This window comes from Podarcis erhardii (genome assembly GCF_964252035.2).
Source record: "Podarcis erhardii genome assembly, chromosome: 8".
In the NCBI taxonomy this organism is placed as follows: Eukaryota; Metazoa; Chordata; class Lepidosauria; order Squamata; family Lacertidae; genus Podarcis; species Podarcis erhardii.
In genome coordinates, this window is record NC_138499.1 from 20,365,198 (window position 1) to 20,390,526 (window position 25,329).

The 25,329-nt window shown below is 42.1% G+C and overlaps 2 protein-coding genes across 3 annotated transcripts in view; one reads left to right on the forward strand and one right to left on the reverse strand.

The window, feature by feature from the left end:
* Window positions 1-852: 852 nt before the first annotated feature.
* On the reverse strand, window positions 853-9,426 carry ENY2 (ENY2 transcription and export complex 2 subunit). Of its 2 annotated transcripts, none has more exons than XM_081874892.1 (6): window positions 9,293-9,426; window positions 7,084-7,154; window positions 3,862-3,963; window positions 3,206-3,276; window positions 2,243-2,317; window positions 853-1,104 (listed from the first exon to the last, which is right to left on the reverse strand). In XM_081874892.1, exons 3-6 carry the CDS (start codon window positions 3,927-3,929, stop codon window positions 1,028-1,030), a joined length of 291 nt encoding a protein of 96 aa, XP_081731018.1. In that variant the 5' UTR covers window positions 3,930-3,963; window positions 7,084-7,154; window positions 9,293-9,426; the 3' UTR covers window positions 853-1,027. The 2 variants fall into 2 exon arrangements, with proteins under 2 accessions (XP_081731018.1, XP_081731019.1); XM_081874893.1 differs by lacking the exon at window positions 9,293-9,426 and adding an exon at window positions 9,032-9,087.
* Window positions 9,427-10,578: 1,152 nt separating this feature from the next.
* Window positions 10,579-25,329, forward strand: part of NUDCD1 (NudC domain containing 1) — a 50,023-nt gene continuing 35,272 nt past the window's right edge. The window contains exons 1-3 of the mRNA XM_081874341.1: window positions 10,579-10,763; window positions 16,207-16,361; window positions 22,089-22,274. Coding sequence (XP_081730467.1) covers window positions 10,646-10,763; window positions 16,207-16,361; window positions 22,089-22,274 — 459 coding nt within the window. The 5' untranslated portion in view covers window positions 10,579-10,645. The remainder of the gene's footprint in view (window positions 10,764-16,206; window positions 16,362-22,088; window positions 22,275-25,329) is intronic.

The following is a 25,329-nucleotide window of genomic DNA, read 5'->3' on the forward strand; positions in this document are numbered from 1 at the left end:
TCTTGTGTAATAAGGCTGTATCCAATACTAATCCTCCTCAGAGTAAACCCACTGAGATTAATGAACACGATTTAGAGCCATTGATTTTAATGGGTAAAGCTTAGTTGGATACATCCCATAGTCTGCAATGTTACATACCAACCTAAAGCATATTTGCTCAGCATTAATTCCACTGAATTAAATAGGAGTTTCTAGATAACATAAGATTGCAATTAAAAAATGCCATTGGATAAAATGGATTAGGATTTCAAGGTTCTCGATCGTTGGGGGGGGGGGGGGGAAGATGCACATTTTTTCTCCTTAGCCTGTGCCATCAGGACCTTAAAATAACATCAGAGGAAGATTTGATTTCTGAGATTAGTTTCAAATCTCACGGTCTTACAGGCAGGCATACTACCTTATTTTGTTGTCAAAATTGCCTTAAAGATCTAGCTTCCATTGCCATGACCTCATATCCCTCCCAAATCTTAACTGCTTCTTTTAAAAACAGCATCTCTTTCAACTCAGCATCACAATTACGGTAAGTACTATAGGCAGTGTTTAGCTATAGTATAGCTGTAGGCTAGGGCACCAAAATATATTGATGTTCCCAGGTTGGGAAAGGGTAGGCTAAGATAATACCCATCTACCCAAAATCCTACCCATCACTGCTCTGCCCCATCCTGTATCATATGGGCATCCTTCTTTTTCTCTGCTGTTAACCAAATACTTTATCTAGCATGTGTTCTGTTATCATTTCTACTACTGCAATTTTAAGAGACATGATGAAAAAGATGTCAATCATGTTAAGCGACACAATAACCTTTTAATGGCAAGAAATGGCATCTCTTTCCAACATACACCCACAAGCAGTTCATTTTATTTTTTATTAAAATAGCAAGAATTAAGAAGTCAATGTAGCAAAGTACGCTTCCAGTAACTAAACATTAAAAAAAAGGTGAACTTTCAACCCTAAAGCATGGAAAAACGTCTTCCAGTTTCTGGCAAGATTCACGTCATACAACACGGTAAGACTCAATGGAAGAAATCAAAGGCTGGCGTGTTGAGCGAGGAATGTTCTTATTCTTTGTAGAAGCTCTTTCTTTACACTGTCGGGTACCAAGGCTGGAAAGTAAAAATAGGCAGCAAGAGATGAGAGTGGGGAAAAGATGTGAGAAATCAAGCTGTAGCTACATTACATGTGACAACAGGAGCTTACAAGTGCTGCAGTGCAAACACCATTTTTATAGAATACATACAAAGTGAAGAGCCCAATTTTATATCCCTTGAGATTCATCCTGTTTAGCCCAGATTAATAACAAACCCCATGAAATCAGAACTTTGGCTCTACAAAGCTCAACAGCCATGTATAGTTCCGGTCTACTGGGAAGTTGGTATCTCTGGGTTTGTCTGAGTAGTTGAGCATCTGGCAGGTCGCAATCTATAGCCCATGGGCTGTCTTTGGATTGATGGATCATATGAACTTTTGCACAGTGGCACGTTTGTGTCATTCTCTTCTAAGAGAAATCCCCCAGCCTTAGTCTTTATGGGTTTGTAAAAAAAAATGCCAGGCAGTCAGGCTAGGCTGAATTAAACTTTGATGTTACCTGAAATTATTGTATCTGTTTTTGTGTTATAACTCAATTCTATGTACTTTAATTATTGCCAGTGGTTTAATTTGCTGTGATCCACAATGAACTCTGCTTGGACAAAACAGAAGAGGCCCTTCCAATCACTGAGAACTAATTAGGATCCAAGCCATTAATACGCATCAGGAAATACTGAACTAGCTGAATGCATTTTCTGATAATATTGAGGGTGCATGTCCCGTTGTTACATGAGACTAGTTGCCTGTGGCTAGAGCTGTGCTGGTGCCAGTGTTTCACTCAGTACAATTCTTTCTTTCTTTCCTAATTGCCTATGGTGATCACATTAAACACATTCAATTCATCTCTTCACAATTAAGTAAATGAGCACTGTAAATGAGCACCATTAGGTACATGCCTCAAGATGACAGAGAATCTTGTTTACAGTAAACCAATTGCGGCATTCTCCTAGATCAAGGATGGAGAAGGTGCATCTCTCCAGGTGTTGTTGCACTCTGACTCCCATCAGGACCAGCCAATATGGCCAAAGATTAGGAATGATGGAAGTTGAGGTCCAGATTCACTTTCCTTGTCCTAGATGCAGCAGTACATAAATCTCAGCCAGATAAACATCAGTGTTCTTTGCGTATGTGTCAAAGCAATGTTACTTCTCTTACCTCTGCCTTTGGGAGTAATTTCTGCCACCAAATCGTCAACCGTGACATGCTCTAGGCCTTTGTCTTTGATGACATCTAAGCAAGGTTACACACAATACTTCAAATTAGAAAATGATACTAGCCAAGATGAAAAAACTCAACACATGTATTAGGGTTCATTCCAAAGTGCATTTACACATTTAACTTTAAGTGATCAGATGTGTCATGTCTGCATTGGACCTATACAGAAATAGGAAGGAAAAATATACTCAAACTAGTGACCATATAAAAGTAGGAACCTTAGTCAACCTAATTCTGAAATCATTATCAGATTTAGCTTGTTAGAAGCATAGCCTGGGTATAAATATAATAAACAGAAAAAGTAAACTTTTTTTTAATAGAATTTTTAAGCAGCTGATGATTATGCGCTATAAGGTGGAATAAATCTTCTGGGAAATGGACATTTTGGTTCTAGAAGGAACTGGGTCTAAAATGCAGTGCTTAAAACTGCTAGAATGGAGATGGAAAGAAACAGTCAGGTGGTGTTTTTTTAAAAAAAATCTATCAGTATTTAAAATGCAGATATATAGGCACTCGGGACGCGGGTGGCGCTGTGGGTAAAAGCCTCAGTGCCTAGGGCTTGCCGATCGAAAGGTCTGCGGTTCGAATCCCCGCGGCGGGGTGCGCTCCCGCTGCTCGGTGCCAGCGCCTGCCAACCTAGCAGTTCGAAAGCACCCCCGGGTGCAAGTAGATAAATAGGGACCGCTTACCAGCGGGAAGGTAAACGGCGTTCCGTGTGCTGTGCTGGCTTGCCAGATGCAGCTTTGTCACGCTAGCCACGTGACCCGGAAGTGTCTCCGGACAGCGCTGGCCCTCGGCCTCTTGAGTGAGATGGGCGCACAACCCCAGAGTCTGTCAAGACTGGCCCGTACGGGCAGGGGTACCTTTACCTTTTTAGGCACTCACTTCCATATGCTTAATTACCTTTGCAGTGTGCCTTCAGCTGGTCCTTCCAACCACATTCGATTAATTTGGCTCTCAGTAACTCTTTAAGGCTGTAAAACAACATGTCGTTAGAGGACAGTAAAGTAAACCGCATTATCGAGCCCCAAATATAAACTACCACACATAAGAGAGATTAGCACAAACAAATGCTTGGAATGTGGAATCTGCACTGGCCAAACCTAATCCAAGGGTGACACAGCTGTAACCCTCCAGATGTTGTTAGATTGCAGCCATGCTAGCTGGGGCAGAGGGGTCCAACAACCTGAATTAGAAAGCTAACATGGACCCAATAAGCAAAATCCCAAACCAGCTATATTTGTAGGTTTTTTTACTCCAAGTGATTAAGGGCAGCATGCATGGTCCCTGCCACCCACCAATTTTATTGTCTCTACAATCACACTTAGTTAGGCTGAGTGATACCAACTGGCTACAGGTTCTCCTCTCCATCTGTGAGAACAGGATGCTGGACTAGATGGGCCACTGGCCTGATCCAGAAGGACTCTTCGTATATTAACACACCTTTTCCCCCAGTAACGAACACAGAAGTCTCCAATCCTAACCATGTGGGGTTAAGACTGCAGCCATAGTGATGCAATATATTCCTACATGTGGAACAAGAAACAAAGCCCACCTACCGTTCTCGTTCTCCTGTTTCGATTAGCTTTTGGTTTATGCTTGCTCTCATTTGGGCATCTTTATTCATTTTTTGGGGAGTCTATCTGTGAACAACCGATCTACTAAAAAAAAAAAAAAAATGCAGAGATGAAGCTTACTGAGACACAACATCTACCACCCATCTAAACTGGGTGTACACAAAAAAGGTGAATATAGCCCATGAGTGGCTGCTTGCCAGAGACTTGGTAAGAAGAAGAAGAAGAAGAAGAAGAGTTTGGATTTGATATCCTGCCTTTCACTCCCTTTAAGGAGTCTCAAAGCAGCTAACATTCTCCTTTCCCTTCTTCCCCCACAACAAACACTCTGTGAGGTGAGTGGGGCTGTGAGACTTCAGAGAAGTGTGACTGGCCCAAGGTCACCGAGCAGCTGCATGCGGAGGAGCGGAGACGCGAACCCGGTTCCCCAGATTACGAGACTACCGCTCTTAACCACTACACCACACTGGTAACAGGAAAGTCTCAGAAGCTGACAAGGCATGGTTGGATGGGCAGGGTTTGATCAGGGGGGAATTGCAAAGTACACAGACCTGTTCTGAGATTTTCCAATGTTTTGTTAGTTGGTTCTGTTTTTATAGTCGGATACTACATAAATCCATTCTTTGCATCTGACACAAGGACCTCAGTGGCAAGACAACAACTTCCGTTGTTGATTCAAGAGCCAAGTACAATGATTTTCTTAGACCAGAACAGTGAGATCATACACAAGTGCAATGTTTTATTAATAGTTTTTTACGAATTCCAAACCACTCCCAATAAATGTGGCTCTTTGTTCCCAACATTTTGACCTGATGCCAATCCTAGGCACATTTACTGGAATGAAGTCCTATTAAATTCAATGCAATTAATCCCAAGTAAGTGTATACAGCCGCCTTTGCCAGCCTGTGCCCTCCAAATGTTCTGGAATACAACTCCTATCATCCTTGGCCAGCACTAATGGGAGATGTAGTCCAAAACAACTTAGTTCAGTGCACTGCAGCATTAAAAAGGACCAGGGAGGAGTAAAACAGCTTAAAGCTCCTCTCTGGAACCACGTACATTTTTGTGGGCTCCGTAAGTCATAGTTTGGCTTAGCATATTGTGAAAATGAGCTCATTGTTTTATTTATTATGATAGTCAATTTTTTTCTGGCAAAACTAAACATGGATTTCCCCCCCCCCCTTCAGTTAGGAACAGCTGGGGACAGGGAAAATGAGTGTGGGCTTTTGGCAGGGGGTGTATCTTCCTGTCTGTGCCATCCCCCCACTCAGTTAAAATCAACCCTAAAGCAACCATTAGCGGCTAAGGCCCCAAAAAGAGTCAATATGGAGGCCAAATGGCCGAAATATTGGGAAATAATAGAAAAAGATGGAGATAATTGGAGGTTGCAGAGTATGGAGAAAATAAAAGATAAAGTGCGAGATTGGCTACATTATGCTCAGATTAAAGAAGTTTTTAAGTTGGATAAAAAGATAGGATTCCAGGTGGAAAAATCAAAGTTAGAAACAGAACTGTTAGAACCCAGCTCCAAGATACTTTCAAGAATGTATAACTTGCTGCTAAAATGGAATACACAGGATGAAACGGTTAAAACAGCTATGATAAAATGGGCACAGGACATAGGGCACAACATCATGTTTGCTGACTGGGAAAAGTTATGGACTACAGGTCTGAGATTTACCGCATGTAATGCCTTGAAGGAAAATATTATGAAAATGATATACAGGTGGTACATGACCCCAGTTAAACTTGCCAAGATATACCATTTGTCTGATAATAAATGTTGGAAATGTAAAGAAAATGAAGGAACATTCTTTCACCTCTGGTGGACCTGCCCTAAGGTGAAGGCCTTCTGGGAAATGATATATAATGAGCTGAAAAAGGTATTTAAGTATACCTTCCCTAAGAAACCAGAGGCCTTCCTTTTGGGCATTGTTGATCAGAGTGTGCAAAAGAAGGACCGAACCTTTTTTATGTATGCCACAACAGCAGCAAGGATACTCATCGCTAAAAGCTGGAAAACTCAAGATCTGCCCACATTGGAAGAATGGCAGATGCAACTGATAGACTATATGGAATTGGCAGAGATGACTGGCAGAATCCGAGACCTGGGAGAAGAATTGGTGGAGGAGGATTGGAAGAAATTTAAGGACTATTTACAAAAATACTGTAAACTGTATGAATGTTAAGAAAGATGTAAGATCTGCAATAAGATGGTTCCAACAAATTAGTAACAAACAATATAAATTTAAATGTGACTGAAAGAAAAGACAAATTTTGGATGAACAATATGCTAGAATTAGGTGTTTTTTTAAAAAAAAGAGTGATTTAAATTCTAAGATTTGAGATTCAATATTGGATAATTACATGATATAAACTGAACTAAGTGAATAATTTGCTAGAAAAATCTATGTGTTTAGAAAGCAGGAACAAGAGATGTGAGGAAGTCCAAAGATGTGAATGAAACGTGGTTAATGAGAAAGATCATGTTGTTATGTATGTTGATTTTTGTTTTATAAAATTAATAAATATTATTTTTAAAAAAAATAAAGCAACCATTAGCCCCAAAGAGGAAGGTACACTACAGGAAACAGTCTTGTTTCTTCTTTGAGACCACTAACAGCTGGGGGCAATTTAAATTCAGGAAATACTGTAAAAGGGAAAGGGTTAAGACTCCCCCCTCCAACATCAATCCAAATTTCTTCCTCCCACCCTCCAATATTTGTTCTTAATAAAAAAAAATCATTTTAGAATCCCAATAATGGATACCCCACATGTTTTGATTGATCTGCAGCTTTGGGTAAGCAGATATCAGATGCACCAGCACTGGGCTGAAAGTGTTGATTGATGAAAGTCTCTCGCTGTCTTGATGTAGGAATGGTGCATCTCAAGTTAGATAAAGAGATTCTCCTCCCCTCATGCAGGCTACTGCCTGTGCTCCATTGGACCCTTGATCTACACTGACTGTTACTGGTCCTTCAGTATTTCAGTTAGGGATTTGTCCCAGCCCTGCTCCGAGATGCTGGGAACTTAACCTGGGACATTCTACATATAAAGCAAAAGCACCGTCTATGAGCTATGACTCTTCACTTCATACACAAAGGGGTATATAAAAGTAAATGTAAATTGTGAGGGGAAAAGTAAAAGACAGGAGCCAAAAAGTGCACGTTTGGAAATTTTGATCTAGAGAAATGACGAGAAACTTACGTTTTAAGAAAGGAACACACACTATGCTGTTCCGAAACGGATTTCAATCACCACAGATTTCAGCGCTCCCTCTGCAAGGAAGATACAATTGATAGTTTTAACACTGATCAGAAATAATGAAGCAGAGTCATTATGATAAGTCAAATTTAAAAGGAAAAAACAACAACAAAGCATTTGTCCTTCAAAACCAGGCATGGGAAAACTTGGCCTTCTAGTTGTTTTGGGACTACAACTCCCATCATCCCTAGCTAACAGGACCAGTGGTCAGGGGTAATGGGAATTGTAGTCCCAAAACATCTGGAGGGCCGAGTTTGCCTATACCTGTTTAAAACTGTAATGCTTTTAATGCAGTTGATGGTCACTATTTGTAGTCACCAATGATGTCTTTCCACCCCAGTCTTTCTGCATTTGCAGAGAACATAGGAAGGCATATGGGCAGAGCTCAGCAAAAAGCAGAAAACAGAAGCTGGAAGCAGCAACGGGAGGTCTGTTCTTAACCTGAAACTGTTCTTAACCTGAAGCACCACTTTAGCTAATGGGGCCTCCAGCTGCTGCTGCACTGCCAGAGCATGATTTCTGTTCTCATCCTGAAGCAAAGTTCTTAACCTGAAGCACTATTTCTGGGTTAGCGGAGTCTGTAATCTGAAGCGTATGTAACCTGAAGTGTATGTAACCCAAGGTACCACTGTAAAGCACTTGGTGGACAATCCCACTCTGCACCACAGAGGATCAGAAAGATCCCTATTTGAAGCCCTGTACAACTGCTGCCAATAAATCATACTGAAAACCAAGCTGGTCAATTGGCTTATCGCACGGCAGCAAAACCAGAAGCGCATACACTGGTGTACCAATCAGGAGTTATGTGTTCTCAGAGTGGGGGGAACTCCGGCGTGCACACGCCACAGTCACGTTTAACGTGAGAACGCACCCTGAATCACCATCTCATTTTAAATGCGTCTACCTCTCCTTTAAATCAGAACCAGTGAAGGCGGTGAAGGTCCTGTGTGAGTGCCTGGAGGCGGTTGGAGGTTGGATGGCGGCTAACAGATTGAGGTTGAATCCTGACAAGACAGAAGTACTGTTTTTGGGGGACAGGAGGCGGGCAGGTGTGGAGGATTCCCTGGTCCTGAATGGGGTAACTGTGCCCCTGAAGGACCAGGTGCGCAGCCTGGGAGTCATTTTGGACTCACAGCTGTCCATGGAGGCGCAGATTAACTCTGTGTCCAGGGCAGCTGTCTACCAACTCCACCTGGTACGCAGGCTGAGACCCTACCTGCCCGCGGACTGTCTCGCCAGAGTGGTGCATGCTCTAGTTATCTCACGCTTGGACTACTGCAATGCGCTCTACGTGGGGCTACCTTTGAAGGTGACCCGGAAACTGCAATTAATCCAGAATGCGGCAGCTAGACTGGTGACTGGGAGTGGCCGCCGGGACCACATAACACCGGTTCTGAGAGATCTGCATTGGCTCCCAGTACGTTTCCGAGCACAATTCAAAGTGTTGGTGCTGACCTTTAAAGCCCTAAACGGCCTCGGTCCTGTATACCTGAAGGAGCGTCTCCACCCCCATCGTTCAGCCCGGACACTGAGATCCAGCGCCGAGGGCCTTCTGGCGGTTCCCTCATTGCGAGAAGTGAGGCTACAGGGAACCAGACAGAGGGCCTTCTCGGTAGTGGCGCCCGCCCTGTGGAACGCCCTCCCATCAGATGTCAAAGAGATAAAGAATTACCTGACGTTCAGAAGACATCTTAAGGCAGCCCTGTTCAGGGATGTTTTTAATATGTAATGCTGTATTGTTTTTAATACTGATTGGGAGCCGCCCAGAGTGGCTGGGGAAACTCAGCCAGATGGGCGGGGTATAAATAATAAATTATTATTATTATTATTATATTATCACGTTTCTAGTTGCCTGGCCAGCAAATTTCCCAAACACGCAGATGCGACCTACTGAAGTCAGGCGAATTTACAGCCACCCCGATTTTACACTGGGGGGACTTGGATCTGAAAGAAAGAGCCTTTCTCGACCCCCGTATCTGGAAATGGGGAGGGGGGGGAGAGAGAAAGAGAGAGTAGTCAATTCCAAGTGGGGAGATCGGGAAAAGGGAGAAGGAGGGAGAGGAAAGGGAGCCATTCTTCAGTCTAAGCGACCAAGACGCCGCCTCCTCCGCTATCACCCCCCACACCCCCTGCCGCCGACAAGTCGGATTACCTGCCCCGGAGGAGACCCGATCCCTTCCCGTCCGGCTCCCGAGACCAAGCCTTAACAGAAATCTCAACGCCCTGCCTAATCTTTCCCGCCGCAGGGATGCATGGGAAATGTAGTCTTTGGTTGCGAACTCTGCGAGCCCTGGTTAGGCAAAAGAACTACAACTCCCAGAAGGCCCTCCAGCCGCTCGCCCGCTTTGCTAGAGCCCCCCCCGTCTCGAGATGAAACTATGTCTCCCACAATCCCTTTCGGCAGCTTCGACTCGGGCAACCCGTAGGAGGGTGTTTTTTCCACGCAGACTTGCGCGGGTTCAATTCAGAGTGGGGCAGGCATTGAAAGCAGGCGGAGGAGGAAGGCTGGTTTTCGTGGGGTCTAGGTTGCGAAACTTCACCCGGGAGTTTAGCTGTCACTCAATTCAGTAGGAGGTAATGGATTTGCTCCCATCGAGTGTGCAGCTTTCCTTAGATGCAAATCTTTGCATCTATATATATATATATATATATTTGCTTATATATATATAAATTTAATTTGAAAAACCATATATATATATATATATATATATATATATATATATATGGAAAAACCATATATATAATTTGAAAAACCATATATATATATATATATATATATATATATATATATATGGTTTTTCAAATTAAATTTTTACAGAGATATATCGCACATAAATAATAAAAAACACGATTCCAAGGAATCTCTTGAACTTCCATCCTCCCCTTTGTGGGTCCTATTATTAATCCTTTCCTCCCGCATCTTTTGTGATAATCCAAAACCTTTACCTCTTTTCCGTTATGTCCAGAATTCAACCTTCAACTACACGTGATAATTCCGATCCTACTAACGATTTTAACTGTTTACAATGGTCTAAGATAAGTTATAAATTTCCCCCATTCCTTCTTAAAATATTGGTCTTCCTGATTTCTGACTCTTAAATCTTTGCTGAATTCACTCCCAGGCAATTATGCCTAGCTAAAGCTAAACAGGGTTAATTAATACGTAAGAAAAGCACGCAAGTGTGTTTAGCAGACTTAATGGGCACCTCATCAACTCTTGTCACTAGAAAGCAAAAAAAACAACACACCAAAAACCCTTTGAAAGTGCAGTTTACTTCTGAGCAAGGTCCACAAGATTAGATTGCAAGACGTGCTTTCCCCCCGGCAATCATAGAGTTGGGCACCCGAGGGTCATCCAGTCCAGCCTGGAGCCTAGAGGGCCTCCTGAACTACATCTCCCGGCGTGCCTCAGTACCCAGGATCCTTTGCGGCCGCGAGAGGCGCTTCGTCGGCCGATCGCGACGCCTCGCCGTTTCAACAACAACTTTATTGGTTCCCGGGCGGCATGGAGGCGGCGGCGAATTGCTCCCTTCGCGTCAAGCGGCTGCTCTTAGACCCCAAGTTCGAGGGATACAAGTTGTCGCTGGAGCCGCTGGCCTGTTACCAAGTGGGCCTGGACTCGCGTGAGTGCCGTGGGGGAGAAAGCCGTGTGGGGCCTGGACGCCTCAGTGCTCCCTGTCACCACGCGGGGGGGGGCGGGGGGGGCGGGGGGAGGAAGGAAAATGAACCCCCTTTCGAAACTATAGCAGTGTTTATTGGGGATGATTTGTTACTTTTTATTATCTTTACTATACCTGTAAGACAGGCGGGCTAAAAAGTACTGGAAGTTTTCTCTTTTTAAAAAAGCTATGGGGGTTCCTGCATTGCAGTAGGGTGGGCTAGATGAAGCTCATGGCCCCTTCACTACAATTTTATGAGACTGTGATATCAGATCCTCCAAGTGTCCCTGATTTAGAGAAGCCATCCCGGTTTCTGATTTGATCCCAGAATGTCCCACTTTTCATTAGGATGTCCCTATTTTCATTGGAGAAATGTTGGAGGGTATGGAGTTATCCAACCCCCGAGCCATCTGAAGGCAATCCTGTATAGGGAAGTTTTTAAAATATTATATGTTGGAAGCATATTTTTTTGACGGTACTAAATTTTTATTCTGCGCCCCTGCAAGCAGCATGACATTCTGTGGAGGTAGTGAGCTGCTGTTTGCAATTCTGTTAAATATTTACCCTAGACCTTCCAAGTGCCCCTATTTTCCAGGGATGTCCCTGATTTAGATTTGATTAATCTAAATCACCCGGTTTCTGATTTGATCCCAGAATGTTCCACTTTTCCTTTAGGTTTCCTTATTTTCATCGAAGAAATGTTGGAGGGTATGGAGTTATCTGACTCCTGAGCCGTCTGAAGGCAATCTTGTATAGGGAAGTTTTTTAAAACAAACAAAAAAAAGAAGTTTAATGTTTAATTATGTGTTTTTATGTGTGTTGGAAGCTGCCAGAGTGGCTTGGCCAACCCAGTCAGATGTGTGGAGTGTAAATAGTAAAATTATCATTATGAAATGGAACGCCCCTATTTTCCATTGGAGAAATGTTGGAAGGTATGTGATATTGTTTCCAAGCACAATTCAAAGTGCTGGTATTGACCTTTAAAGCCCTAAACGGCCTCGGCCCAGTATACCTGAAGGAGCGTCTCCACCCCCATCGTTCTGCCCGGACGCTGAGGTCCAGCGCCGAGGGCCTCCTGGCGGTTCCCTCATTACGAGAAGCAAAGCTACAGGGAACCAGGCAGAGGGCCTTCTCGGTAGTGGCGCCTGTCCTGTGGAACGCCCTCCCATCAGATGTCAAAACGATAAATAACTACCTGACATTCAGAAGACATCTTAAGGCAGCCCTGTTCAGGGAAGTTTTTAATCTGTGATATTTTAGTGTATTTTTGGTTTCTATGGAAGCCACCCAGAGTGGCTGGGGAAACCCAGCCAGATGGGCGGGGTACAAATAATAAATTATTATTATTATTATTATTATTATTATTTAAACTCTTGACGATTAAGAGGTAATGTTACAAACCCTTCCTCTGGCAGGCCTGGAGCCTAAAACGTCTTGCATGTGAGTGGGGTTTGTGGGGATTCATTATTATAATTATCACTGTAGTTTAATAGCTGAAGGTGGCTGGCAAATCCATATATATATCAGTTAGGTCGGCATCCGTCTGTCTCAGGAGACTGGTGGTGTGTGCCCGTGGGGATGAAGTTAAAAACTGTTGAGTGACTGGCAAATCCAAATATTTATTTATTGAATTTGTATGCCACCCTTCTTCCGAAGCTCACAGGGAAGCTTACAGAATAAAAATGCAAACATGCATAACATAAAAGCAAACAAAACAATACCTGCCCCCCCCCACAGTTTAAAGGCCATTTTTGTTGTTGTTTAGTTGTTTAGTCATGTCTGACTCTTCGTGACCCCATAGACCAGAGCACGCCAGGCACTCCTGTCTTCCACTGCCTCCCAAGGTTTCGTCAAATTCATGTTGGTAGTTTCGAGAACATTGGCCAACCATCTCGTCCTCTGTCATCCCCTTCTCCTTGTGCCCTCAATCTTTCCCAACATCAGGTTCTTTTTCAGGAATTCTTCTCTTCTCATGAGGTGGCCAAAGTATTGGAGCCTCAGCTTCAAGATCTGTGCTTGCAGTGAGCACTCAGGGCTGGTTTCCTTCAGAATGGATAGGTTTGATCTTCTGGTAGTCCATGGGACTCTCAAGGGTCTCTTCCAGCACCATAATTCAAAAGCATCAATTCTTCGGCGATCAGCCTTCTTATGGTTCAGCTCTTACTTCCATACATCACTACTGGGAAAAGCATAGCTTTAGTTTGTTCAATTAGCCAAAGGCCACACTACAGTGGTACCTCAGGTTACATATGCTTCGCGTTACAGACTCCACTTACCCAGAAATAGTGCTTCAGGATGAGAACAGAAATTGTGCTCCAGCGGTGTGGCAGCAGCAGCAGCAGCAGCAGGAGGCCCCATTAGCTAAAGTGGTGCTTCAGGTTAAGAACAGTTTCACGTTAAGAACAGACCTCCGGAACGAATTAAGTATATAACCCAAGGTACCACTGTATTGAAATACTGCAATTTCTGTGTCTAGCACTAATCTTTATATCAGAATATTGATGTAGAAAACTGAAACCATTAATAATTCCAAAATAGTCATCTAAACTAAAGCAGCATCAGAAATAAACTGGTGTGGTGGGGTTTGGTGGATGATAAGGGGGTGTTTATGAAAATCTTTTAACAAGGTATGTTTTTGCCATCCGTCTGGGACATTGGTGACGGGGCATGCCTGACATGTCTCACTGGATTTTACAGGGCGATTGCTGCTAGAAAAACTTCCTAAGAGGCTCAAAAGATGGGAGGATCTTTATTATAGGGCCAGAAAGGGCCTTTAAGATTAATGGGTGTTGGTGTCAGTTGATGTCTTCAACATTTTCATATACAGGCCTTGCTTTTAACCTCACCATGCAACACTTTAAAAAAAACTTTAAAAAAACCTGATCCTGCACATGTTTACTCAAAAGCTAGTCCCACCGTGCTTTGTTGTTGTTTAGTCGCTTAGTTGGTCTTATTTCCTAACTAAGTCTGCTTACTATTTGCATCCTTAGGCTGCAGTTTTGTTTGCTGACTTATATGAGAGTAAATCTGATTGAGCTCAATTCTTCTGAGAAAACATGTTTAGGATTGCACTGTAAGTTATTTAAAATATAAGGAATTTTTTAAAGTTGAAAAGCTCCCAAGTGGGTTCATGGTTTCTCTCTCCAAAGGAAATCATGGACACTAAGTGCTAAGCCAAGAACAGGACTTCATTACAGCTCATGGTTTGTTTGGCAAGACACAAACCATGAGTCTGAGTTAGGACGTAACACAAGGAAAACCACGACTTTGCTGCTCCTCTGCTATTAAGTGGCCACAATTTTCTTCCTATGCACCAGCACACAGTGAATGTTCATCTTTAAACCATAGTTAGCTTTAACTGTTCTTTAAAGCAGGGGTTCCTAAAGTAATTCATGAACCATCAATGGTCCATGAGTTTCATCTAGATGGTCCACGGTAGCAACTCTGCAGAGCAGCATAGCTATGTGTGTGTGAAGAACAGTGGGTGCAGAGGCTGCTCCATCCTTCTTAGAACACAGCAGTCTACCCAGAAGGTGAGCAAGAGGGGCTTGAAGTGATGGGGAGAGGAGGATCTGCCTTTTTCCGAAGAATAAACCCACAGCTGGCAGCAAGACGATGGAAGGTCTCCAGTGCGGAAAAGAGTCTGACAAGCCACTTGAAAGGAGTGGAGAGTTGATACATATTTTGCATCTGGCTCAGCACATTATGATTGCTAAACAACAAAAAGAAAAAATATTTTAATTGGTCTATCAAGTACCTAATTTTCAAGTGGTTGTGGGGAGAAGAGTAAAGGTTGGGAACCACTGGTTTAAAATGTGTTTGTAAGCTGTGGCAGGTTTGATCCACAGGATGGCAGTACAATGCAGAGAGTTGCCTTGGCTATCATTTCTAAAGCTTTCTGCTTAAAGATGGTGGTGAGAGAAGTTTTATATATTGAGAGAGAATGTTTATATATATTGGTATCTTGGTGCACAATGAAAAGCCCAGAGGCTATAGAAGACCACCCAGGTTCTTACACCTGTTACTGGCAGGTCACCTGATTGATGCTTTCTAAGGAGAGGAGTTGTGGCAGTTTATAGATTGTAGATGTAGCCCAAAGCTTGCCCTGTTCAGGAGACAGAGAATGGTATGAAACTATTTACACACCAGGGCCAGGGCAGTGACTCAATGGCAGATGAGGAATATGAAGTAGAGCAGTCACTGCCTTAGTCCCATAAACCTAGTGACCTTTATGGGCTCATTGTTGAATCTGACTTGAAGAGGAAGCTTGGGGTAACCAGAATAACTGAGTCTGCTATACTTGGGTAGAGGAAATATGCTCCAACAGAGCTGTGTGTATGGGTGGTGTAGAATTACTTTTTTAAACATAGTATCTTCTCTCTCTAACTTACTTTCTTCTTCAGTGTTAAGTGTATGAACCTTGGATTTGTGTGCTTTCCCACATGCAGCTTCAAGGAAGATGCTGGAAGCATCTGCTTCTTTTTTTCAACTCATGGTTTGTTTTGTGCAGTCAAGGAACTGCATTTAGTAAACTGTAGTTTATTAAAATAAGTCAGAATCATTAACCAAAATTTAAGTTGGCTCGTTTCAAAAATCATAGGTAACAATAACCACACTTTGTCTAGTGTTGGCAACAACCTGTGGTAAGTTGGAAGCTGAAACAAAGGCTTCCCCTCTCCTTGTGCCCATGCTGGAGGACATCGGCCCTTTGGCTTGTGAAGGTAACACAATGCCATGATTTAGCATTCCTGAAAAGATGGCCATTCCGTTACTGCCTGATGGTGATGATCACACAATACCGTATGCAATTTTCTTGTATTTCAGCTAGCAGTTCACCAAAAGTTATGTATAAATTGGGTATTGGGAAACAGGACCTGACAGCCTAGAACATTAGCAGTGGAAGTTTCACTGTTCCTGTTTGTGTGTGTGTGTTTGTCCATAATGATTGCAAACCTCATGAAAATATTATGCGAAATGACATGGTCATAGCACTTTGAAGGTCTGCCAGGCTTGATTATGGCTTTGTTGCCACTTTCTCTCTACGTTTTTGGGACACCAAACAAATGTGAAGCTTTGATGACAATAGGGGAAAGAACCTAAACCGTTTTACAAAGTTGTCTCTTGCATATGTACAACTTAAGCTAGAGGCAGCAGGTGGCACTCTGGGGTTGTTGTTGTTTTATCAGATCTGCTTCACCGTATTTGATGATGATGATGATGATATAGTTTGAATAAAACATCTAAATTCAGTACGTCAGAGACTTAAAGGACAATTCTATTTTTCAATGAAGTTACCATTTTGAATTATAGGTCCCAAAGAATTATTATCTATTAAATGTAACTTGAGATTTTTGTTTTTAATGGATGCAGGATCTTACATTTTCTGGGTTTGTGTTTTGTTTTTCAGCTGTAGCAGAAGTAAAACTTCGGGATGATCAGTATACCCTGGATCACATGCGTGCCTTTGGCATGTACAATTATCTACACCTGGATCCCTGGTACCAAGATAATGTTTATTATGTTGATCAACTTGGAAGAGTCATGAATTTAAGCATTACTCTGGTAAGGATGCCATGAAAAAAGAAATAAAAAGTTGAGTCAATCGCCTCAAACTGAAGTCCATTGATTTCACTGGTTCTTCTTTGAGTATGACTTAGTCAGATGCCACCAAGTAAATACAGTGGTACCTCGGGTTAAGTACTTGATTCGTTCCGGAGGTCCGTTCTTAACCTGAAACTGTTCTTAACCTGAAGCACCACTTTAGCTAATGGGGCCTCCTGCTTCCGCCGCACTGCCGGAGCACGATTTCAGTTCTCATCCTGAAGCAAAGTTCTTAACCTGAAGCACTATTTCTGGGTTAGCGGAGTCTGTAACCTGAAGCGTATGTAACCCGAGGTACCACTGTACTAGTATTCATAATATAAACATACTTTTTAACATATTTCTTTCAGTAACTTATGATGCTTGAATATCATTAAACATCTTTGTGTTTATGATTTGTAATTAAAAGAAATCAGACACTATAGAATTGATTTTTTAAAAAAAATGCACTTTTGACTTTAAATATGGGCATTTCTCAATTCCATTAATTGTGTGATCCAATAAAGATTACACATTCTCCAATAATGTTGCTATTTCACTATTCATTGCTATTAATTAAGCTACCCAACACATTTGCACGATATTAACTGCACTGTATTTCACCTTAGGTAGTCAAGAATTGCACTCACAGGGTTATGCACAGTTTAATTATGTCTATTCAGTTAGTTGCACAGAGCAATACTTTGCACATTTCTTTTTTCAAATTTGAAGTTAGAACTGAAGCTGCAGGCTTACTAATTGCTTAAATGGGGTCGTGTGACAATCTTGCCATATCTAATGTCTGTTCAAACAGTCCCGGAAGGCAGATGTACGACATGTGCTTCCATCTAATCATCACTCTGTGCTTAGGTTTCTGCATACTGAAATGATTTTGCTTCTAGAAGCTTTATTTGTGATCCCTTCCAGAGAGCCGGCGCACACACTTATTTGTGAAATATCCTGATTCTTCTCAAAGGCAGTGATTCAGATAAGAGAATGCTTTGGGTTTTACAAAGAAAGGCAAGCCTCTGTAGCTATCCCTGGCCAAGCTTGGAAGGCAGTTGTCTGGAACGGAGAACACCTTCGCAGAAAGTGCTGCCATTGTTTATAAAGATCTGAGTACAACGTACTATTAGGAAAGAGGCAAGATTGCTGGGCAGACATGGTGGATGGGAACTGAGAAACTAAGGAGGCATGGCCAAAAACAGAATACGTAGTAGGGTGATATGAGCAGGAAGGATGGATGGGGGAGGCAGAGGTTAGTGGAAAGTGGTGCGGAACAGCAAGGAAACTCAAGCAACTGGTTTGGGGTAATGCAATTGACAGAAAATGGGCAAATAAAGGTATTCTGTAGGACAATGGGACAATGGGGAAGCAAGGTTAAAGAGGCAGTGGAGTGAAGGTTGCTGAACTTCCTGCTTGAGTGAACCAGTCAGCAGAATATTTGACTACAGTCTGTTGAATAATATTGCAATACAGTGGTACCTCGGGTTAAGTACTTAATTCGTTCCAGAGGTCCATTCTTAACCTGAAACTGTTCTTAACCTGAAGCTCCGCTTTAGCTAATGGGGCCTCCTGCTGCCACTGTGCCGCCGCTGCACACTTTCTGTACTCATCCTGAAGCAAAGTTCTTCACCCAAGGTAATATTTCTGGGTTAGCGGAGTCTGTAACCCGAAGCATATGTAACCCGAGGTACCACTGTAGTACTGTATAACTTTCAAAATAGTGTGGTTAAGAAGTAAGACAAAGATGGAAATAATTGTTTCCACCCTTAAGGATTGTGAGAGATGGATAATGTGCTTCTGTGACTTGTTTGCTGAGAAATGTGCCCCTGCCTCAATAAATAATTGAGGAAACAAACATGTCGCACTTCTTACTCAGAATTTGTTATAGAAATGTACAGAGAAGTATAAAACACGATGTTTCTCTGAACCTTTTGGAAGTATTTTTTTTTAATAAAAAAAAATGATTGCCGTAAAAACAGTTTTCACACACACACACACACACACACACACACACACACCTTTCTCCACTCTGAAAGCAAAGTTACTTCTTTTCCTTTCCTTCCAAACAATTATGCTGGTCGTGATGGGATGAGCTTTCCCTTCCTCATTTCTGCCATATCCTTAGAAATTGCAGCTCTGGGTGAGGTGCTGCCCCAGAGTTATCTGCAAACTGTTTCCAGCAAGCAGGTCATGGTGTCATTCTGTGTGGGTATGTGCCAGAAACACTGTGCTCATACTAAATGCTAACTGTTGAAGAGCTGTTACCTTGGAGACCATGATGTTGAAAGACTTTTTTGGTCCCTGAAAAATGGAAGCTGACTTCAAGAGGGAACTTGATATTTAGGCAAGAGTGTAGGTTGTCTGGGAACAAATCATCTTAGTCCCATCTGTAACGGAGAGGGCATCTGAAGCATCTCGTTTTATCATTCATGTCCAAGAACATTAGGAGCAAAGCCTATGCAGCCTATTCTTCCAGTCCATTTCCAAGTGCAATACAAGGTGCTAGTTATTACCTAAATGCCTTGGGACCAAAGTACTTGAACAGCTGGTCTCTCTTAGGTGCATCTGCCTATCCTTTAAGATCCACAGTTGTGCTTCTCTCGTGTGTGCCATTTCCTTCTAAGGCAAGTGGTAGCATGCAAGAAAGCTTTCGCTGGTTGCTCCAATACGTGGAAATCCCTGCCTCACAGGGTTACATTAGTTTACCCATCATTTTGTGTTGTACTGGCAATTCAAAACATTCCTTTTTGAATGCAAGCCTTCGATTCCATTGTGCTTATAATTTGTTGAGTCTTGAGTGCTGTTCTGTATATTCCTTGGGTTTCTGCAGTTTTTTGTTTGATTTGCTCCATGCTTGCATTACTGTTCCAAGCCACTTTGAGCAATCCCTTTGTGTATGGGAAAGCAGGGTATGTTTTTTTAAAGTAAGAATAACTCACAAAATTGAATACACACACACTGCATTTTGCTTTGGTAAGAACCTAAGAGCCCTACTGGATTGAACCAAGATCCATCCAGTCTAGCATTCAATTTCTTGCTGTGGTCAGCCAAATACTTCTGGGAAGCAGAGCATGAAGGTAACAACCCTTTTCCTCTTGATGGCTAAAACAGAACTGAAAATGCATATATTGATATTTTTACCATGTTGAGACAACAATTTTTAACACTCAGTTTATAGCAAAGCCTGTTTGCTCAAAACTGCATAAAAACACCCGTTTATATCTTAGTCTAAACTATGTATCTGAAGAGTGTGCTAGAATTGTTTTGACTTTCTTTGTATACTCTTTAAATGTTGCCTTAGTGCAAACACAATTATCATCTTTTTCTTTATACGTATGCATTTTTTTTAACGACTAAGGAACAAGAGATCCACTCAAACAGTAGCAGTTGAGAGATGAGTAGCCTTGCTTTCCTGGCTTCCAAACATTGCAGATGCTTCTGGTAACTAAGAGGGGCAAGACAGCAGGCAGGTTGGAAGGTGCAGTGGCACCACATTGGATTGACTCTGCCACTGCACCCACACCGCACTGCATCCCCACTGCTTTGCCTCTCTCCCTCTTGGTTACTGGCAGCACTGTCCTTTGCACTGGGAAGCTACACAAGTACTGCCACACCCACACTGTGCTAACCCACACTGCATTCAAAGATAAGTAGTGTTGCTAACTGTAACAAAATAGTCAACCTTCCAGTGAAAATGTTTTCTCTAAGCATGCCATCTTCAGATTCATCTTGTTTTAAGATATTTATAAACTGACTCTCATTTTAACAGTAAAAGCATTACAAGGTTTTGCTTACAAGGCTTGCAAAAAGAAAAAGTAGAAGATAATATCAAACTCTTCCATAACTCCCTAAACTGAATAGATAAGCGTCGCATGTTATTCAACGTATTTGTAGCTTTCAAGCTGGCATGCCCTCTTCCCTCTGCCAAAAGATAAACATTGTGCACAGGACAAGCAGTTGCATTCAGAATGTGGTTCAGTGGTAAGAGTGCATGCAAATTCAATCCACAGCATCTCTATTTAGGGTTGGTTGGGACAGATCCCTGCCTGAAACCCTGGAGAACTGCCAATCAGTGCAGCCAATCCTGAGCGAGATGGAGCAGTGGTATAACCTTTGTTCCCAAAGGAATTGCCCCATAGTCAGTAATTTGCAAGCTGGCTTTGTTCCATGGGCTGCCAGTTGCCAACCTGCTTCTAATCTAGGGAAGCTGAAGCCTTTTCACGATTTATCAGATAACTGCAGTCTGGATCTTTTACATTCTTTTCTTCATGTTTTTAATAAGTGTATAATTTATGTAACTTGTTAAGTCATGAAAATAGTGATTCATAATAGCAGGGATGATTTAATAGCACTAGTAAATTAATAAAATTCTGTGTAATGGCAATTAGTAAGCAACTCTCAGTTTCCACGGCAAAGATATATATATGATGAATGTATCTTATTAGAATAAAAAGGCAATTGTACCAACCAAGCTATATCCCATATATATTTTTCCGGCCATTGCAAAATTGTTGGAAATTGTGAAATTAGTATTACATGGCAATACTAATGCATGCAATTGCAAGTAAGTTACTTATCTCTAGAACTGTTGCTTCTATCATAACCTTTATGTAATCCAACAAAATCTTCTTTGGGACCAGAAGAATATTATACCTGTCGATATTTGAATATCATTTAACACCCCCTTCCAGAAAGGTCATACATGTGTGTTCCATGAGAAAATATGCATGGAATATGCCTTGTGTTACCTTTCCAACACTTGTCTGTCGTATTTGGATATATCTATCTCTTTAAACCTACACAGAGTCAAATAACACTGAAACTTTTTTTACGTGATTAACTGGATCTTCAAAATTATTCTTGTCATGTACCAGCTGTATGTTTTTCTTAATATTCGCTCTCCTGGTATGAATTTCTCTAGGGCTCAGTTCATATGTCATCCTTCTAATAAGGGGATGGTGGCAGTTTGTTATCCTGAGATTGAGGAGATTTCACCCCTCCCATACCCAAGAATCTCCTGATGATCTCCTGATGGTCTCTGCTGACTCTCCAGAGAGGAGGAGGCGTGTTCTGCTATCTACTTATTCTGCCCAGCACCACATCTGTGTGTGTGTGAGAGTCAGTCAGTCAGTGTATCGGAGAGAGAGAGTGCTAGAGATCGTGTTTAGAGATAAGGTTGCTGCTAAGAGCAGCTGCAGGCACTCAAAGTAGCATTGATTTATGCTCAGAATATTTAGCTCTGTATATAGTTTTGTATTATAGCTGTAGCTATAGAATAAAAGGAAGATACTCTACAGAGCTGCTCTCCGAGTGGTTTATACTCTGCAAGACTCTGCAAAACGCTGCTGCGCAACGGCTGTATTATTGTGCAAGTGAATCCGGTGCTCTCAGCTCTAAGCTGTGAGTCCACAGCACGGTGACCTGTTCCTGTGAGAAAGGTGGTCGCTGGCAGTGCTACCCAGCTCGCCTAGCCCAGTCGGGGCTGTAGTGCATGAGTCCAGTTGGTACACTGGCTCAAGGGCGATGCTAACAGAGATAAGAATGAGGTGGCTCTTCCCTTTGTATTCCAAACTATTTGCTGATAAAATATGTGAACTTGCATTCATGTTAGGCCAAAAGCAAACATTTGCCATCAACATTTGATCATCAAGGTTTGATTGTTGTTAGTCTAATTTCAACTCTGTTCTTGTTTCCTACTTACAGGACACTGCCTTAAAAAAGCCCAGAGAAGTATTCAGGCTTCCTGCAGACTTGATAGCTTGTGATAATCGCCTTTGTGCATCTGTACACTTCACATCTTCCACCTGGGTTACGCTTTCAGATGGAACAGGAAGGCTGTATCTGATTCGAACAGGAAAACGTGGCGATGGCTCATGTGAAAAGTGGGAAGTAAGTATTGTAAAGCCTAGCTTTTCTATTTCCAGATGGTTGAATGTGCTTAAGCAAAGCTAGAAGTTACTGCCTCCTGCTCTTCCTGTGTAAACCAGCTCTTTCCCCTCTTATTGCATCTTGAAGGTCTTCAGGTCTCCAGAACCTTAACTTGGATCATTCTTCATTTGTGCAAGAACACTTGCCAGTCAGGGTTATACGGTATTCAAGCCGTGCTACCTTACTTAACATGTACAAGAGCAGTCTAGGAAACTGCCAGCTGGAGAGGAGAATGTATGGCAGAGAAGGTGAATTTTGACTGTAGAACAGGGAATAGCGGAAGAGACACTGAGTAAGTACAGTGGTACCTCTGGTTGCGAACGCCTCTGGTTGCGCATGCTATGGGTTATGAGCGAGCTCCGATAACCCGGAAGTAGCCACTCCCGGTTGCAAACTTTGCCCCGGGATGTGAGTAGAAATCGCATGTCAGAGGCACGCACGCAATGAGAGGCACACTTTCGCTAATAGCGCCTCATATTACGAGCAGTTTCCAGTTACGAACGGACCCCCGGAACAGATTCAGTTCGTAACCAGAGGTACCACTGTATGAGAGAGTGAGAAACGTCTTGCAGGATTAGTTGCAAAGTTCAGTATTCGGTTTTAAATAGTTGCCACACAGAGATCTCTGTGAAGCTTACAAGCAGGCATGAAGGCAGCAGGTACCCATTGTGGTGCCATCCTAGTTTCTGATACTTGGGTATACTGCCTCCAAATGTGGTGGTGTCATTTGGACAGGCATCTAATGGAAAGTACATTAAAAAAAAAAAGTTTTATTCTATGCCTCAGAGAAAAGTGAATCCCCTTGATCTTGTACTGAGCTTCACTAAAGTTCAGAAAGCAGTGAGATGTAGGCAAGCAGGGACAAAACCTTTTCTCTCAGCATGTCCTAAGCTTGGAAGCACAGGGGAGGGTGGGGCTCACCTCTACAGTCTTGCTGGACTTTGTAAGCACTTCAGATACCTCTAGTTGGAGGTGTCATGCTATAATCAGGACCCCGTAGGATAGATGGCCAGCACACCTTTTGACTGGCTACCAAAGTCAGCCAAATTTTCTTCACCCTTGCATTTTGTTGCCATGCTGTATGTGCAGCCTGGGGTCTAACTTCACATCTGGATAGCACATCCAGAAAACAGTCAAAGTTACTCAGATGAATCTCTCCTGCTGATAGTTCTTAAGTGAATTTGAAAACAGATGTAGAAATGCCAAGTGCTGAAGCTATGGTCTTCTTAATGTCTGAAGCTGCTTCATCCCAAGTCGTTTGTTTACTGTGATTACCTGTTTAAGACCTTTCTATGCCCTGCAGCCTGAGCTTATGGGGACTCGGCTAGGCGCTGCCTATCACATACTAGTCCTATGTTGTACTCTATGGCTTCTCCCATTACATTCAGTGTTACCAAGTCAAGGTAATTATAGTAAAAGTACATTTGAAGTGAAGTCAGGCGAATATAAGCACATTAAGTGAAAAGGCGTATGAGAAGTATGCATCTTTCTAAAGTGTCTCATGGGGACGTTGCTGCCTTCGAAGTGTGCCTTTCATAGTCGCTCTGTGATTTTGTTGATACTTGAAATGTGAAATTTGATTTTGTTTGCGAGTCATAGATCTGCAACCATAATTCATCAGGAGAATTAAGTATTAATATAAACCGTGGAAGAAATTTTTGGATTCCATATTAACATTAATAGCATTTAGATGGGCACTAATCCTAGCTTTATACCATAAGTGGTTTCATTGAGCATTGAAGAATCCACTTTGCTTGCTTTATTTCCAAGCATCCTTAATTCACTATCTGAATTGTTTTTGAGAGAGAATAATGCAGCATAGAGATTGTTTCTCCCCATTGCTTCCTGTTGAAAGACACAGTAGCAGCAGAACATGTCATCTGTGTCCTGCTTTGAGGGTTCAAAGCACTTTGTCTATGTTGGTTCATTAACAACAGCACTACTGTAGACAAGTCATTATTGTACCTGTTTTGAAAATGGAGGGGTTGAAATGTAAATTAAATGGTGATGTACATAAACTCACCTACTTACACAAACGTATTGGAAACGTATCTTACTGAGCAGGTGAAATGCTCCAAAAGAATACCCAGCACTAAAGCTACCCAGTCATCAGTAATCTGATAACACAAAGAGCCCATAGTGACCCACCTGGTCATAAAAAGCAGCAACTTCCAACTGGCTTCTCCATCTGGGCAAGTGGTATTTCAGACATGGACTGAGCCTCTTTCAGATAATCCATCCCCATTTCCCTTCACTTCACCCAACTCTGACAGCAGCTGGTTACCAATAATAAAACGTTATGCAAATTAATTTCAGAATCATGTATGGGGTAACTCCAGTAGGCAGGGATTGTATGACTTTTGCCTTGTTCATTAAAAAAAAAAGAAAACAATTCCTGGTTCTAAGATAATAGCACAGCTATGGTATGATATCTGTACATCCTATAAAAGGTATGTGACACAAAAGCTTATATTCAGACTTTCCAAGGTCTGAAATCTCTTTCAGTGCACAGGATATCTAAGTTTTTAATGCTGCTTATCATTGGGGACTGTTTAAAGAGAAAGCTGATGGAAGGAGACTTGCTTGTAATGGTTTTTCAACTTAACGGCATATATTTTCACTGTAAGGCCTTACTTATCTAGATGTACTTAATGTTGTGGGGGAAAGCTTGCTAGTTTGCAAACCAAGCTCATGCTGATTTTCCAGATGAAAGAGTAATAATTGTTTCCTGTGAACAGTTGTGTAAAAAAGCAAAGTTGTCCTAAGCAAGTGCATATCCAAATTTTCAAGCATTAGTGTAACTTGAATTTTATTTCTGTGTCAGTTTACAACAAAGGCCATACAATAAAACTTTGGGGTTAATGCAAAATCTAGAGTAGGAAAATACAGATACTGAAACCTAGGTAACAATGGTTGCAAATACTTATTTATTGATTAAAACATTTATATGAGAAGTCAGCAACTTCCTTCTTCCCTCTGCTTGCTCCCTGATGCTCAAAATCTGCTCAGTGAATAC

Excerpts from the sequence above, each read along its gene's own strand:
- ENY2 (XM_081874892.1), bottom strand. The coding sequence starts at position 3,929 with ATGAATAAAGATGCCCAAATGAGAGCAAGCATAAACCAAAAGCTAATC. Across the intron at positions 2,318-3,205 it reads GCTGAAGGCACACTGCAAAG|ATGTCATCAAAGACAAAGGC; the intron begins GTAATTAAGCAT and ends AACCTTGCTTAG. Across the intron at positions 1,105-2,242 it reads AATTACTCCCAAAGGCAGAG|CCTTGGTACCCGACAGTGTA; the intron begins GTAAGAGAAGTA and ends TTTACTTTCCAG.